General features: G+C 41.7%; 1 protein-coding gene across 1 annotated transcript; it reads left to right on the top strand.

Moving 5' to 3' along the window:
* The first annotated feature begins 3,919 nt into the window (after positions 1–3,919).
* On the top strand, positions 3,920–11,881 carry eral1 (Era-like 12S mitochondrial rRNA chaperone 1). The gene is made up of 11 exons (XM_054626516.1): positions 3,920–4,147; positions 7,600–7,758; positions 7,927–8,054; positions 8,170–8,247; positions 8,330–8,376; positions 8,478–8,539; positions 8,688–8,800; positions 9,221–9,529; positions 9,789–9,938; positions 10,488–10,568; positions 11,317–11,881. The coding sequence occupies exons 1-11, from the start codon at positions 4,060–4,062 to the stop codon at positions 11,437–11,439; spliced, it is 1,338 nt and encodes a 445-aa protein (XP_054482491.1). The 5' UTR covers positions 3,920–4,059; the 3' UTR covers positions 11,440–11,881.
* Positions 11,882–16,348: the final 4,467 nt, after the last annotated feature.

The following is a 16,348-nucleotide window of genomic DNA, read 5'->3' as shown; positions in this document are numbered from 1 at the left end:
TGCGCTGCGCAGGACGGCCCAGAGGTTTAAAGGGACAGTCAGGGTTTAACTGGACGCCTAGATATCTGTGTGAAATGAGTGAAATGACATGTTAAATCATTTTGGTGAATGTATGATATAAACTTAGATGTACAGCTCTGAAGGGATTCATATTTCAATATTTTTATGTTCAAAATAACAGTAATAATGATCATTTTGAAGGCTGTTATGTCACTAAATTACATTTCCATATAATATGAACAGTGGTGAAAAGCAATGAAACATTTTAAGTCAAAAGTACAATTTTGAGGCACTTAAATTGATTGCAACTTAAATTAGGAAAATCACTCAAAATCGCGGATACGTTGCACTTTTATTACATGATAAATGTGAGAAATGTTTTCATACTCAAGAAGAATTACTGTGAGACAGTGTTCTCATTATCTTTTTACACACAGGTGCACAGAAGAGGAAACTCGATGATCCTGATCTTTTACGTTGGTGTGCATGCAGATTTTGGTTGTAATAAAATAATGATGTAGCATTTAGAACGCAATCATGGGCTGACATGTTTAACATGTTAAACATGCATTAGTATGGTGATGGGCATTACAAGCCTCCAGAGCAGCTTCAATGCGCCTTGGCATTAATTAAGTTGTTTGATTTCAGTTTTTAATCAGTGTCCATAGGTTCTCAGTTGAGATGATCAGGTGACTGTGAAGGAAAACAACATCATTTTCATACTCATCAAACCATTCAGTGAGCCCTGATGCTCCAAAAGCAATATTGATAAAGGTCCACCCGTCTTCATTCTACTTTTGAGCAATAAGCCATATGTTGCCACTATAACATAACATGAAACCTAAATAGAATAAACTAGGAAGTCATGATTTAGGTGAACAGACCCTTTAGTTCCATGATATAGAAGATCACCTACTGAGGAGGATGTCACAAATCTCTAACACATTCAGTCATTTAATAATGGTAATCATTCTTTCTTTCATCAAACCATACATCTTGTTCATGCATAGTACTGGCCCAAATATAATACTCATCTGGTACACCGGCACAAGATTTGCCTTGAGCTGTATCACCCTTGCATTTAGCATCGTGCGCTCTGCACATATTGTATTATGAATCTTGTGTGGGGAAGATAAAAACCCAGAGAGAAGACTCTGCGGTCAATAGTGTCACATGCTTTGTGATTTGATGAAAGGTTCTATTTGTGCAGCCTGATGTGTATGGCTCCCTAATCAAACACTTATATTTCTGTGACAACTAAAATAAATTACTCCATTACAACCACCCACCTGCCCTCTCCACAGTATTGATGCCATTTCTATTACCAGAGAGAGACAGATGGACAACAGTGAACACTTTTGGCAAGTTATGGGAATGCGACCAAGTCATGTCATGTCAGGCTAGAACCTGTACAAAAGTAATCAAATAAGAACATTAGAAGGAAAATTACACACGTTTAACTCCGCAAACGTTTCGGATATAAAGCATTGTGAAGGCCCGGGTTCCAGTACGGACTGGGCTTATTACAATACTCCAGCCAATTTAGGCATGCAAGCTTCACTTCCCCCATCAGCAAGTGAAAGAAGGGAGAATTTGGTCTGAAAGCCCAATCACACACGGCGCTCTGAGTTCAGCAGGTGGGGAAGTAGCAGCAGCAGGCTCCATCACGTAATAATACAAAGTTAATGATGCAGAATGGTGTCTTTCTCCATACCAAAGAAGACGTCAATACAGGATGTTTAAGCACGCCGTTCCTAATTACGCTTTTTAAATTCGCCACTGACGTGATTGATGATTTCAAAGGGAGGCATTATTGATCCACTTCACAGACAAGTCCCATCGATTGCAAGTCTAGAATGAATAAAAGTTTCTTTTTCTCCCCCCCCTTTTATCTCCCCCACCGAGCGAGAGATTGTACAATCAGAGCATCAGTGTGACCTATATGGGTAGTTTGGGAGCTAAATCACCTCTTTTTAAAACGCAGACGAATGGAGCAGTGATTGCTGAGTCGAGGGACCTTGGGGGACCTTCGGGGCATCACGTAAGAAGTAACAGTGAACATCTCGCCGTGCTTTCTCATTCATCGAGTTTGGAGATTCATCTATCCACTCGTTAATCTGTGGGATCCTTTGCAAATAGCCTATCTCTGCGTTGGACTCCTCAGCATGAGAAAAGTTCAGGAGCTGCTGTTTTATAGACAGCCAGCTGTGCAGCATCACGCCTCTCACTGCAATCAGTGGTGATGGAGGGAAGTATGCTCCGACAGATTGTTTTTTGCTTCCCTTTTAACATGCCCCATGGCATGCACATATTATTCTACCAACTTTGTTATTCCTCATGAGCAGCCACATCTTCCTATTAGTGCAGAAGCTGCTTGTTATTGCATTGTCTAATCCCAGCACGTGTTGTTAGCAAATCAACAAGAGGGGCTGCCAGAGCACAGGCTGATGTGGCAGAAAGTCTGACATCACCTGCAGGAAAAATTCTGCATATTCAGGGCGATTCGACCTATCCCCCATCAATACAGAGTGTTCTGTTCGAATTACAGAAAACAAGATTGATTAGGAATCAACAGCCCACTGAATTGGAGCAGCAGAGGGAGGTTTTCCATCACACCATGCGGAATCTCATTGGCAAGTGCACTTCAGATGGCAAAGTGGGCTACAGCTTATGATTAAATGGTCTGCAGGCGAAGCCTTTTTGTCTTTTTTTGTGTGTGTAGAGAGAGAGCTCTTTCTGAAGGCCAAAGTTAATGCAGTCATAGAAAGAACTCTGATACACTCCCACATGAAATGGCCATGTGAGGAAAGCCCGGAGGGAGAAAAGGCCTTGAATGAATTTGAGAGGGATAGAGAGTGGGAGGGAGGCAGATAGAGAGAAAGTTCAAACATTACTGATCCTCAAATATCCTTTTGGTTTCTGGTTCAATTGGAATTCGGCAGTAAGTGTCTGCTAAAAGCTCCATTTTTGTTGCCCTTCTATTGCTGCCGAGCTTTTAGAGTTAGATGATGACAGATTGTGAGCTACCTGATATCCTTCATCATCCTCCCCAGTGGAGGTGTTTGTTCCGCCCTGAGCAAGTCCTCGAGGACTAACAGCCGGCGTGTTTGATGGACTACGGGGAGACATCTGCTCTGCCTGGCTTTGCCATACAGAACGAAAACAACATGTTACAGTAATCAATCAATATGCAAAACGGTGTCCTTTTAGTGTGATGATTAACCTTACAGACTTCATGCCTATCAAGTCATTATATCAGCTTGTCACCGGGAATTAGCGCTGAGGAGCTACAGGGTGTGAGAGCCTGCTGTGTTTTCTTCAGGTTGGCACATTGCTTTAAGAGAGGATTGTTCAATATATCCTCAACAACACTGTCACTGCTGTGCTTCAAGCACCCTCAGGGATGAGCTCTGTTCTGTGTACTCAAGGGACAAGAGGGACAGAAAAAAAGTCTGCACGGTGCAATCTGATTTGTGGTTATAGGCACACCATCCCTCACCAAGTAATCCAGAAAATATCATATATAATATAAGATCCTTTGAGCGCTCGCATTGATTTTAAACTCCGTGTTGCTCATGTCGGCAGATGTGTGTTTGTGCATTGTGATGAGCTCATTTGAAGACTGCCATTGGCTGATTTTAGCCTCTGAACATCCTACCTGCTGTAGACAAGTTTATTCTGGGAGTCACAGAGGGTCTGCTGCAAAAACACTGAACAGACAAATTAATGTACGTGTCAAAATGGTTTTAAGACCTCTAGCACAGCTTTGTCCACCTGAATGTTCCTCTTTCTACTCAGTTAAGTTCCTTTTAAATGATGGCTGTGACAGACAGCATGCAGGATGGAGAACAGTGTGTAGCTCCCACATTGGTCGCCAGGGGGCGCTGTAGCCTGCACACGAACCTCCGGGGGACGCTCCTCACAGCGGAAGACGGTTCTCTTTGGCTGAAGCAGCATGGTTCCTCCCTGTAGGCAGTGTGGACGTAAACAAGCGGCTCACCTCTGAACGCGGATACGGTCACAGCGTGTTAAAGCTCCAGACACAAGCTGCTGTTATACATGGCGCTCAGGCTGTGCGGACGGGTCCTCGGACGGGTCCTCGGAGGGGCCACCACGCTGCTCGCCTGCGCTGCACAGGGACATGCGGGTCAGTCCCAAACAAACAGCTTCATTCACTTCACTTAGCAAAGGAACATACAGGACTGCTAGTTAAGAGACGGGGGGATACATATGAAGAAGCTCAGACTGACGTTTAAAGGGAGCAGGTCCACCAAATATACAGGACAGAATATACAGGACAGTACATACAGGACAGTATATACAGGACAGTACATACAGGACAGTATATACAGGACAGAATATACAGGACAGTACATACAGGACAGTATATACAGGACAGTATATACAGGACAGTACATACAGGACAGTATATACAGGACAGTACATACAGGACAGTACATACAGGACAGTACATACAGGACAGAATATACAGGACAGTACATACAGGACAGTATATACAGGACAGTATATACAGGACAGTACATACAGGACAGTACATACAGGACAGTATATACAGGACAGTACATACAGGACAGTATATACAGGACAGTACATACAGGACAGTATATACAGGACAGTATATACAGGACAGTACATACAGGACAGAATATACAGGACAGTACATACAGGGATACAGGACAGTATATACAGGACAGTACAGTACATACAGGACAGTACATACAGGACAGAATATACAGGACAGTACAGTATATACAGGACAGTATATACAGGACAGTACAGTATATACAGGACAGTACAGTATATACAGGACAGTACATACAGGACAGTATATACAGGACAGTATATACAGGACAGTATATACAGGACAGTACATACAGGACAGTACAGTATATACAGGACAGTACATACAGGACAGTACATACAGGACAGTACATACAGGACAGACAGGACAGTACATACAGGACAGTACATACAGGACAGAATATACAGGACAGAATATACAGGACAGTACATACAGGACAGGACAGAATATACAGGACAGTATATACAGGACAGTACATACAGGACAGTACATACAGGACAGTACATACAGGACAGTACATACAGGACAGTACATACAGGACAGTACATACAGGACAGTACATACAGGACAGTATATACAGGACAGTACATACAGGACAGAATATACAGGACAGTACATACAGGACAGTATATACAGGACAGTACATACAGGACAGTACATACAGGACAGTATATACAGGACAGAATATACAGGACAGTATATACAGGACAGTATATACAGGACAGTACAGTATATACAGGACAGTATATACAGGACAGTACATACAGGACAGTATATACAGGACAGTACAGTATATACAGGACAGTATATACAGGACAGTATATACAGGACAGTACAGTATATACAGGACAGTACATACAGGACAGTATATACAGGACAGTACATACAGGACAGAATATACAGGACAGTACATACAGGACAGTATATACAGGACAGTACATACAGGACAGTATATACAGGACAGTACATACAGGACAGTACATACAGGACAGTATATACAGGACAGTACATACAGGACAGTACATACAGGACAGAATATACAGGACAGTATATACAGGACAGTACATACAGGACAGTACATACAGGACAGTATATACAGGACAGTACATACAGGACAGTATATACAGGACAGTATATACAGGACAGTACATACAGGACAGTATATACAGGACAGTACATACAGGACAGTATATACAGGACAGTACATACAGGACAGTACATACAGGACAGAATATACAGGACAGTACATACAGGACAGAATATACAGGACAGTACATACAGGACAGAATATACAGGACAGTATATACAGGACAGTACATACAGGACAGTACATACAGGACAGTACATACAGGACAGTACATACAGGACAGTATATACAGGACAGTACATACAGGACAGTACATACAGGACAGAATATACAGGACAGAATATACAGGACAGTATATACAGGACAGAATATACAGGACAGTACATACAGGACAGAATATACAGGACAGTACATACAGGACAGTACATACAGGACAGTACATACAGGACAGTACATACAGGACAGAATATACAGGACAGTACATACAGGACAGTATATACAGGACAGTACATACAGGACAGAATATACAGGACAGAATATACAGGACAGTATATACAGGACAGTATATACAGGACAGTACATACAGGACAGTACATACAGGACAGTATATACAGGACAGTATATACAGGACAGTACATACAGGACAGTATATACAGGACAGTACAGTATATACAGGACAGTACAGTATATACAGGACAGTATATACAGGACAGTACATACAGGACAGTACAGTATATACAGGACAGTACATACAGGACAGTATATACAGGACAGTATATACAGGACAGAATATACAGGACAGTACATACAGGACAGTACATACAGGACAGTACATACAGGACAGTATATACAGGACAGTACATACAGGACAGTACATACAGGACAGTATATACAGGACAGTACATACAGGACAGTACATACAGGACAGTATATACAGGACAGTATATACAGGACAGTACATACAGGACAGTACATACAGGACAGTACATACAGGACAGTATATACAGGACAGTACATACAGGACAGTACATACAGGACAGTACATACAGGACAGTATATACAGGACAGTATATACAGGACAGTACAAGCACAGTAAACCAGTGACAGTATAACATGTGAGGTGACAATGTTGGGTTTTCCATTTGAGAAGGATCCTCTCTATTGTTCACTGAACCCTCCAGTGAACAATAGAGAGGATGGACTTTGCAGTTAAGTAGAAGACTGCTTGTATCCAGCAGTCAAAGTCTGTGTTTGTCTATGAGGGAGAAGATGTAGATAATTACTAATGAGGTACATAGGAAAAGTGTTTATATATGTTTTAAAATAGGTCTTTAAAGATTTTGCAGGGAAAACTGGGTTTGATTGGGTTACCAACAACACATCCTTGCATTTGTTGCTGATTTTTTGATCCACAAATAGCTTTTAGACAATCCAAACCTTAGTGATGTTTAACCTGAGTGTAATTTAAATATAAAATAGAGAAAAGTAGCAAATCCTTAAATTTATATATCATAACTGTCGAAATTTCTTCCTGATAAAATACTTCTAAAGTTAATCAGTTATCAAAATGGCAATTTTCTGCTCATCGATTAATTGACTAATCATTTCAGCTGTAGTTTGAACTACCGGTACTGTTAACAATAAAAAACACTTTGTGGCTCTTTAGCTACAAGCAGACTTGTCATTTTTGTGTAAAACAGAGTAAAGCATTTAACAGTAAAGTTTCTGTGGTTCCCAAAGGACTTCTCCATCTGCACAATCTTTCGGAGGGTTCTGTAATGAATTTAATGAATGAGTTTACGAGGCGGACCATCTGAATGCATTAGTTTACGTCCAAGTGAACACAATTAATCAGCTACCCTGCAGCCCCGCTGGCAGCGCAGTGATGGAGATGTTGATGTCTTTACAGGAAACGCCGCCTGCAGCCGAGGAGGCAGGACGGGATTTATCTTCACTCCCGCTTGCTTTATTACATCAGAGGCATTTCTCAACAGACTGATGAAAGGCAAAGCAGCAGAGGCAGACGGCAGTCTTTATCGCCTTCCAGCCTCAGTTCCGCCCGACAGCGGTAATCAGACCACTGCCTCCGAGATTTACATCCCCAGACGCATCTGATCAAATTCTGCCAACGTCATCCTGCCACCAATCTGATGTTCTAGTTTTTTTTTTTTTGTTACTGCTGCCAAATTTACTCTAATTGTCTGTCTAATGATTCATTTTGTTTGTGTGTTCTCAGCTGAACAATTATCTTTGTTACTGAGACATCCAGATCAGCCTGACAACTCAAAGGTTTTGAAAGTGGCCATAATTGGGGCCCCAAATGCTGGGAAGTCCACGTTGTCCAATCAGCTCCTTGGCAGAAAGGTTTTAGTCTCAAGTGTCCTTATCTCTTAAACCTGCACACTTAATGTATCTGTCTGACTGAGGGGGGATAAGGAGATGGAGGTCACTTTGTAAAGCCAACGATTATTTCTTAAAGGTGTTTGCTGTGTCCAAGAAAGTGCACACTACGCGGTCAAGATCCCTGGGCGTCCTAACAGAGGACGATACACAGATAGTAAGATCCTTCTCATGTCTTATCTCTTATAACACATATCAAAAATCATACATTGATACATATGTTTGTATTTTTTTTGTAGATTTTACTGGACACTCCTGGTCTCACCACTATATCAAAGGTCAAAAGGTGCCTGTCTTTTTTAGATTGTTGGTACTTTTCAAAGTCTGTAGTCTACTTGAAGTATCTTTATACAGTGTTATATAAGAGTGGACCCTCTGTTTCCACAGACACCAGCTGGAGAAGACTTTGCTCGTGGATCCCTGGAACACGGTCAAAGAAGCCGACCTAAGTATGTTATAAATTCACTCTGAGCTTTTTATTAGTCGGACCTGAGCCGCAGTTTTCTTTTTGATGCTTTTGGATGACACATTTAACGTAAAGAGTGAAATATACCGCTGAGTTTCAAGGTCTTATAAATGAAATGTGTCCACTCCCAGTGGTAGTCCTGGTGGATGTGTCGGACAGATGGATGTGCGGCAGGCTCGACTTTGAGGTGCTCAAATGCCTGGCCCAGCACCCTGACATCCCTGCAGTCCTGGTGCTCAATAAGGTATTCTTCAGCAGAATGATGCAGGCCCAGTCAATGCTACTGAAGACGTAAATCTCAATGAATGGGTCATTAAAATAATTGAAAAAAAATTAATTGAGAAGGCTACATAGTTTCCTTAAACAGCTGGGCGCTACAGTATAGAATAGTAGATTCATTAGGGGGTTATTTTCAGGTGCAGATCAATCACTTCTAGTTCTATTGAGTATTTACAGCAGCAGCAGGACGGTGTATGTGATATCAAGTCAAAATAAAGTACAGTGCCCATGTTAGTTTATTAATTTATTGTTGGTTTTGGTCCTTTCATTGGATCTGACGACATTAAGTAATAATATAGATGATCACCAGACTTGAACAATTCCCAAAACGTTTAAGGAAATGTTCACCTGACAGCTCACAGGTGTCTTCTCTGATGCTCCTCAGGTAGACCAGGTCAAGGCCAAGGACAGGCTGCTGGACATCACAGCAGTGCTGACGTGTGGAATGGTGAACGGACGCAGGATGCACGTCAGGCCGGTGATCAAGCCTCCGTGGGCTGAGAAGATGCCAGAGAGGGATTTGGAGACAGCGCTTGACGAGGAGAGCACGGAGCCCGAAGGCGGCGGCGCCGAGCCAAACTCTGGACTGAGGAAAGAGCAGCTGGAGGCGCTGAAGAGCCAGCAGGGCTGGGCTCACTTTAAGGACGTCTTCATGCTCTCTGCTGTGGACAGAGAGGACGTGGAGACGCTGAAGGTACACACTATGTATTATGGTCATAGCAGGGAAAACTGTATCATAAATTCGTCTAGCATTATACCTTCATAATGATAAATGAATAAATGAACATAACTCAGTACATTTAATCTATATTTTAAGATAAGCATTTGTTTGTTTTACTGGATAGCTTTAGTTCAGTGTTAGCTTTTTCACATTATCTCATTTTTATTTTTGTATCAGTTAGTTTTAATTTTTATTTGATGGCAATAACCGTGCTTTTATCTTGTTGCCATAGAAATACTTTATTGTCGGGGCCAAGCCGGGGTCGTGGCAGTACCACAGTGAGGTACTGACTGACCAGAGTCCAGAGGAGGTCTGCACCAACACCATCAGAGAGAAGCTGCTGGAGTATCTGCCCCAGGAGGTGCCCTATTCAATGACACAGGTGAACCAACTTTGAGAGGACACTCTGTCAGTCAGGCGTGATGATAAGCTGACAGCTGACTGACTACACCCATCACATCTCACCACTCTGACTCTGAGGCTTATTTAATGCCCTTCATACTCACTTTCACTCCACACGCTAACATGTGCTTTGATGCAGCTTTTTTCCCCACACCTCCACCTGCTACACTTGATCTTTTTGTGTATTTTTATTGCTCTCTTCATGTTAATTATCATGTTGGTCTGTGTTTACTGCTACTGCAGATTCCCTGCAACTAAAAGTGTAGAATCACACCATCAAGTCAAACTGTAGCACAGTATTGAATTGTTTTGGGTTTCGGAAAAAAAACAATGAATAGAAATGCAAAATGTAAATCATTTGACCCAGTCAGGCTCTTTTAGAGGACATCTTTAATACACATGAAAATAATATTGGGATGTGTAGTTGTGGTCACTGCTCTGAGCCAACAGCTGACATCTACCGTTCCACATTGACCTGCACAATATTAACCGTTGTAGAAGTTTTAATATTAAAATGTTTCCGTTTCAGTCGATTGAACTCTGGCAAGATGGAGAAAACAGCGATCTGGATATTTCTGTGAAAGTTTATGCCAAGAAAGACACTCACATGGTAAGTGCTCGCCACACATTAATGGGTTATTGAGATACGCATGTCTTGTAAAGTCATCACAAACAGAACTACTGATGTCAAATTTAATGTTTTCACCTGTTCGTAAATCAGGTTTAACATGAATTCAGCACAAACAAACTACTCCTTAAGAAATACCACAGTTTGAAATGTCCCTGTTTGATTTGTGGACTGGAGGAAGTGAAATCTCTCCCTCCACCTGTAGCCTCGAATGGTTTCTAATATTTATTGGCCGTTCCCCGTATCTATTTTCCTTGTGTTTTTAAAATGTAAATATTTGAGCAGCCTTTCTAAAGCATACATATTTGATGCCAAAGAATATTTAATGCTACATCTGTGGTGCTGAAATGTTGAAAAGTCTCGGACCATTCTTTAGCTTTTACATTCAACGCAGGAAAAACTTCAGAAATGTAGATCGGGTAGAACTCACAGGGATGATTGAATCTCATCTGTTTCATGAATAGTTCCTGGTATGAAGTTATGTAGTTATGTTTTCTTTGACTAAATCTAAATTTACATTTTTCTATTTTGTGAGCTCAAAGCAATCTTTTAAATGAGCAATGAGCCTCACACAAAGCCTCAGTGACGCATACAAATGTTTTTTAGATATTTAAATACATTTTCAATACTAGCAAATGCACAATGGACAAGGCATGTTTGATCAAAAATGGTAATACAACTTATGGTCCTGTCTATTCACTGGTGCCTGATGTATTTCTTGGGTCTACAGAGGATGGTGATAGGCACAGCTGGCCAGATGGTAGCGCGCATCGCCCGAGAGGCGGGTGAGGACCTGAGCCGGGTCTTCCTGAGGGAAGTCAGGCTGAAGCTCTCAGTCAAGCTGAGGAAGTGAAGAGAGAGAAGGAAGGACTTTAAATGGTGAAGAGGTGATTGGAGATGACTCTTCTTGTATTTTTCATCTGCAAAGGACGGACCCAAAGAGTGGAACAAAGGATAAGTTCTCATCATGAGTCAGACGTGGAGCTGTGAGGTGGCATGAGTCCACAGTCCCAGACCTCCCACTGAGATGGACCCGTTTAAAAGGACTCTAAATGTTGACATTTGCAGCCTCCTTCTTCATTCATCAGCAGCATCCTTTCATGCAGTCCCAGAAGACATTATTAAAGTTTTTTTATGTTGAGATGTTACTTAGAAGTTTCTGTTATTATAATGATTATAAAAGTGTACTTTTATCAACTAAGAAGTCCCAAAACGTCATTGAAATTTGACACATCTTAATCTGTAGAGTGGTGAAAATATTCATATTAAAAGCAGCCCATACAAGCTGCAAAATAGAATCATTTTTTTAGCAAAGATATATTTAAAGGCAACAAACATGACACAGACTCCCATCAAATGGATGTTTTGACAAAAGTTTGACAGTGTGTTCACGGATGAGCAGGTCTGGCGAGCTGTGAAAAGGCCGATGGTTTATCTTTGGCTCTCAGAGCTCTTTACTTGGCGAGCGTTTCGCGCCTAGCGGGACCTGCACAGTCATGTTCACTCAAATGTCCCCGATGTACCATCCACCCCTGTTCCCTCCACTCCCACACCACTTTAGCCCTCTCCACTGCCTTTGAAGTGTGGCCATCCATCCCCTCACTTTTTGTTCCGCTGCTTTCTTCCCCCCCTTTCTCTCTCTCTCTCTCTCTCTCTCTCTCTCTCTCTCTCTCTCTCTCTCTCTCTCTCCCTCCTTCTCCCTTTTTTTGGATCTCATAAAGCCCAGCTCTGCCCCCCGAGGGCGGGAATTGTCTCCCTAATGGATGGCAAAATGGAGCACTAACCTGATGCTAAAATGGGTCAGATAATGGTGATTGGATTCCTTCCTCGCTTGCCTGTGAGTTAACTCAGCGGTTACTCTATCCGGGGCATCTTGATGAATAACCAGCTCGTGGCCTGAAGCGAGGGCGACAGGAGGGAGGGTGAGGCCTTGGATGTCTCACAGAAGCTGTGTCAGCCCCTAAAGCTCTCCCTGCTGCTCTCTGCAACGGCTGCTTCCCGGTGATTAGATAAAGACGGCCGCGCAGCAGAGATCACCACTTAGACAAGCCAACTGCTGCTTGAGAATATTACAGCTGATGTGCGTCAGCCAGCACATTAAAGGAATCCTTATAGATATTTAGAATGCTGAAACCCTGATTAAGATGTTTGTTTTTTAATCAAAATAATGAGGTACTTGTTTGTTTGGAAGCCATAAGATTTATTTTACATTTAGATGCCCTCCAGAGGTTTACATATAACACATCAATCACCATCATTCTTCATCCTCCGGGCCCAGATGACATTGAGCGAGGGCCATATAACCCTTACCATAACTGAAACTCAGTAATGGTAACGGTTTGACGGCCCTCCTCTGCGGCCGTAGAACAGCCTGCCACAGTCGGTTAGGCGTGAGTGTGCGCTGATAGTGCCGGCAGGGGGGAATGAGGCCCTGGATAGTACATCATCTATACTGTAGTGTCTCTTTAATAAACTTACAGTATAAGATGATATCCTGTCCGGGGCACAAGACAGAACAGTTAGGAGACGTGTTTGTGATCTGCAAGGCAGAGGTACATTAGTACATTAGACAGCTCGTTAGTGATGCATAACAGTGAAGGTCAACTAGTGAAAATGTTAATAACCCCTTTTTTACAAAATGTACTGTAAAACAATATGTATCCTGCATCAATTTCTTCTCTGTATCCATCTCCACCTCTGTATTTCATACTCACCTTTTTGCATGCAATGTGTCAGCTCTCACGGCTCGCTGTCACTTTTCCTCCACCTGCTCCTGTTTTGTGGCTGCTATGTGGCCAGGTCTGGAGCTCCTAACTGTACTGCCTGCTGGGCTCCGACACTTAAAGGCCCCTGGCTCATTAGCATACTGTGATGACATCTGGGTGGACCAGCGAGCGGGGGGGTGAACTCTTTTTCTTATCTGGTCCTGACCTGACTGCCTCTGGCCCGATGATTGCCCACACCCTTATTACACCCGGCAAAAAAATAAATAATTACACATGATTCCAATTTTGTATTTCTTACTGCATGTACCCGTTATTTAAAAAAATGAAAACTGTGGACAAAAGCAAGAATCTATGCACACAGAACTTTTAGTAAACTTTAAGTAAACCTCTTTCATCCATTTGTTAATATTTTTGCAAAAAGTTCATTCATTTACCATTTTCAATCATTTATAATGTATTTTTGTGCGAGGCTTGATTAACTTAGAATCAGCAATAAAAATGCTTTCCCAGAAGCCCTCAATATTTCTTATATTTCCCCCAAATATTCTTCCCGTCCGAACCACTTCCTAGATATTACTTGTGAGTTTTGACCTTTCTTTGTCAACCCTGTCTAATTAAAAGCACCCAGCAGTAAGCCAAAACACCCATTAAAAAAGCTTGGAGCTTTATCTCATAATGTGGTAATGCATCTGGAGTCCTCTGAATCTCATAGCCCTTGGATTTATGCGTGACAGGTTTTCGCGGATTGGAATTTAATGCTGCGATATGTCGGCTGATGTCATGTCATCTGACTTATTAAACGGTTTTTCATGCACTCAGCTAAATTTCCAGAATATGGAGAGCAGCTGAGATCTGTTCTTTTACGAGATGTGTTAGTCGGACACCTCACGTCAAGTTCACAGCATCAAATTATGACTGGGCGGTGATAAGGGTGTAGTTTGTCTTCAGTCTCTGACAGTTTGTCCCTTGAATAATAGACTGTCTTTGTCTTTGTGGGGGACTTTTCTCTCTTAACTTCTGCTAGAAACTAGATTTTCTGCAACTGCTTGTGAAGCAGTAAGCGAACAAGATCAGAGTCATGTTGTTCAGGATGTACACAGGAATATAGTCTCCTCTTTTGTGTTGAGCACAGTGACTTCTCAAGCAACGCTGATGAATGTACCTGCTGCAACGCCAAGTCATTAACATGGAAATATTCACAGTATGCTCACGTCTTCAGCCACCATTACGCGACTACTTTAAGGTCAAGTTCATTTATCACAGTTAGTGTAAACCTGCAGAGAGAGAGAGATGAGAACAATGACGCAATACTTCAATTCTCAGTAACTGCTTTTTTTATGGACGCTGAGTATGAACTGCGACATCATGCTATTTAGGCGGGACATGGCAGTTACCATGGTAACACACACCCCAGTCAGGGTGTGGGAGGTGGTCCTGTAGGCACAGATAAGGATGGAGGTAGGACTATCTGTCTCTCCAACTCCTTATCGGCTGCAGAAACGCAACACTTTTTCTACAAATTTTCCATTTGGGTTCAAAGATAAGTTTTTTTATTCTTCACCTCACATGTAGAGACAAAAAGGGAGGAAGCCCTCAATATTCAACAGGTTGGTTTTATTCAGGGTGCTCAGGGGAAACTAGTTAGGAGGTTTGATTAAGTAGTTTGCAGTAAGGTGAAGGGGAGGCAAGCTTTCTCTTGAATTTATTTTTTAAACGACAAGGAAATGCAATCTTAATGCCATGACATCATGAAGTGTCCCCCATCCCCCCGTGTCTCTACCACATGTTTCTAGCTTTGTCTAGCCTCACCCCTCCCTCCCTCCCTCCCTCTCTGGTTGAGATCAGTTTAAAATATAACACTGTGAAAATATTTTTTCATATAAGCAGGCTAATTAAGAGTCTGTGGAGAAAGAAGAAAAGTGTGAGAGACATTATTAAAGAGTTTGATTTTGATCATCCTCCGGGGCAACATAAGTGTTGGAGTGTCTGGAGTATAAAAAAAAGAGTGATAATTTCCTTTTTTCTTTCCATTTGAACCTTTTTTATTCATCTGTCATCTGAGGGTAGCTCATGTTTCCACTTCAGAGGTGTGAAACATCTGGCCTGGAGTGATGTGAGTCACATCATTATGTCTTATTTTTTTTGATTAGAGGAGGATTGTGTCTGAAGGCCCCAAACAGAGCTGTACATGAGTTATAGTCTCTACCAGTGTGGCAGGTAAATGCTTGCACTTATTTCACACTTCATTATTTATGCAGTGTGGTTCAGGTCTCCATTTGGAACCGTTAATGCATTTTGAGCTTGATTAACCAAAGAGAAATGTCCTTTAATATGACTAGGAACACCAGGTATGATATAGAAGGGACCTACTGTTGAAAGTATTGAAACACTAAAAATGATATTTCCAGTGACATGAAATGCATAGTTAAATCATTATCTGTGTTCTAGGCACAGACATCAAAAAGTCTGGGCCACATGCTTGTATTATGAAAATGAAGTGAAATGATACATTGAATCAAAGATTAAAGCACAGACTTCATTTATTTAGTAGTTCCTAACTCAAATATATATTAAGTTTGATTTTCCTACAGTACACAAATCATTGAAATGAACAACAACCTGAAAGATCACTTTTTAAAAATCTGAAAACACGTGGGATTATCTGGGGAAACAGTTAGCATTAAAGTGAATGATCTAAACCATGAAAAAAACACTTAAGATACATAATTTGCTTGTGCGAATACATGAGTTTTTAAACATAGTATTAGTAGTTGTAGTATGCCTGCTAGTATTACAGTTTGCTGCTGCAGTATCTGTGTCCTTTGTCAGTGTTTGAGATTACTGCCCTCTTCAGGTTCAATATGAACGGTCTCTGAGTCAGGGTGTAGTCATCTCCTCCATCAGCTGCCCAGATCAGCTGCAGGGGGACATCACGGTTAATGTTCAGACAGATTGACATCAAAGCCTTTTTCTTTATTTAAATGCACTATTCATATTTATCAGCATTTCTGTAAATGTGCCAGTGCTAGCCAGCCA

Source organism: Anoplopoma fimbria, chromosome 24, assembly GCF_027596085.1.
Source record: "Anoplopoma fimbria isolate UVic2021 breed Golden Eagle Sablefish chromosome 24, Afim_UVic_2022, whole genome shotgun sequence".
Lineage (NCBI taxonomy): Eukaryota > Metazoa > Chordata > Actinopteri > Perciformes > Anoplopomatidae > Anoplopoma > Anoplopoma fimbria.
The sequence above is the reverse complement of the archived record's forward strand: the minus strand, read 5'-3'. Positions and strand labels throughout refer to the sequence as shown.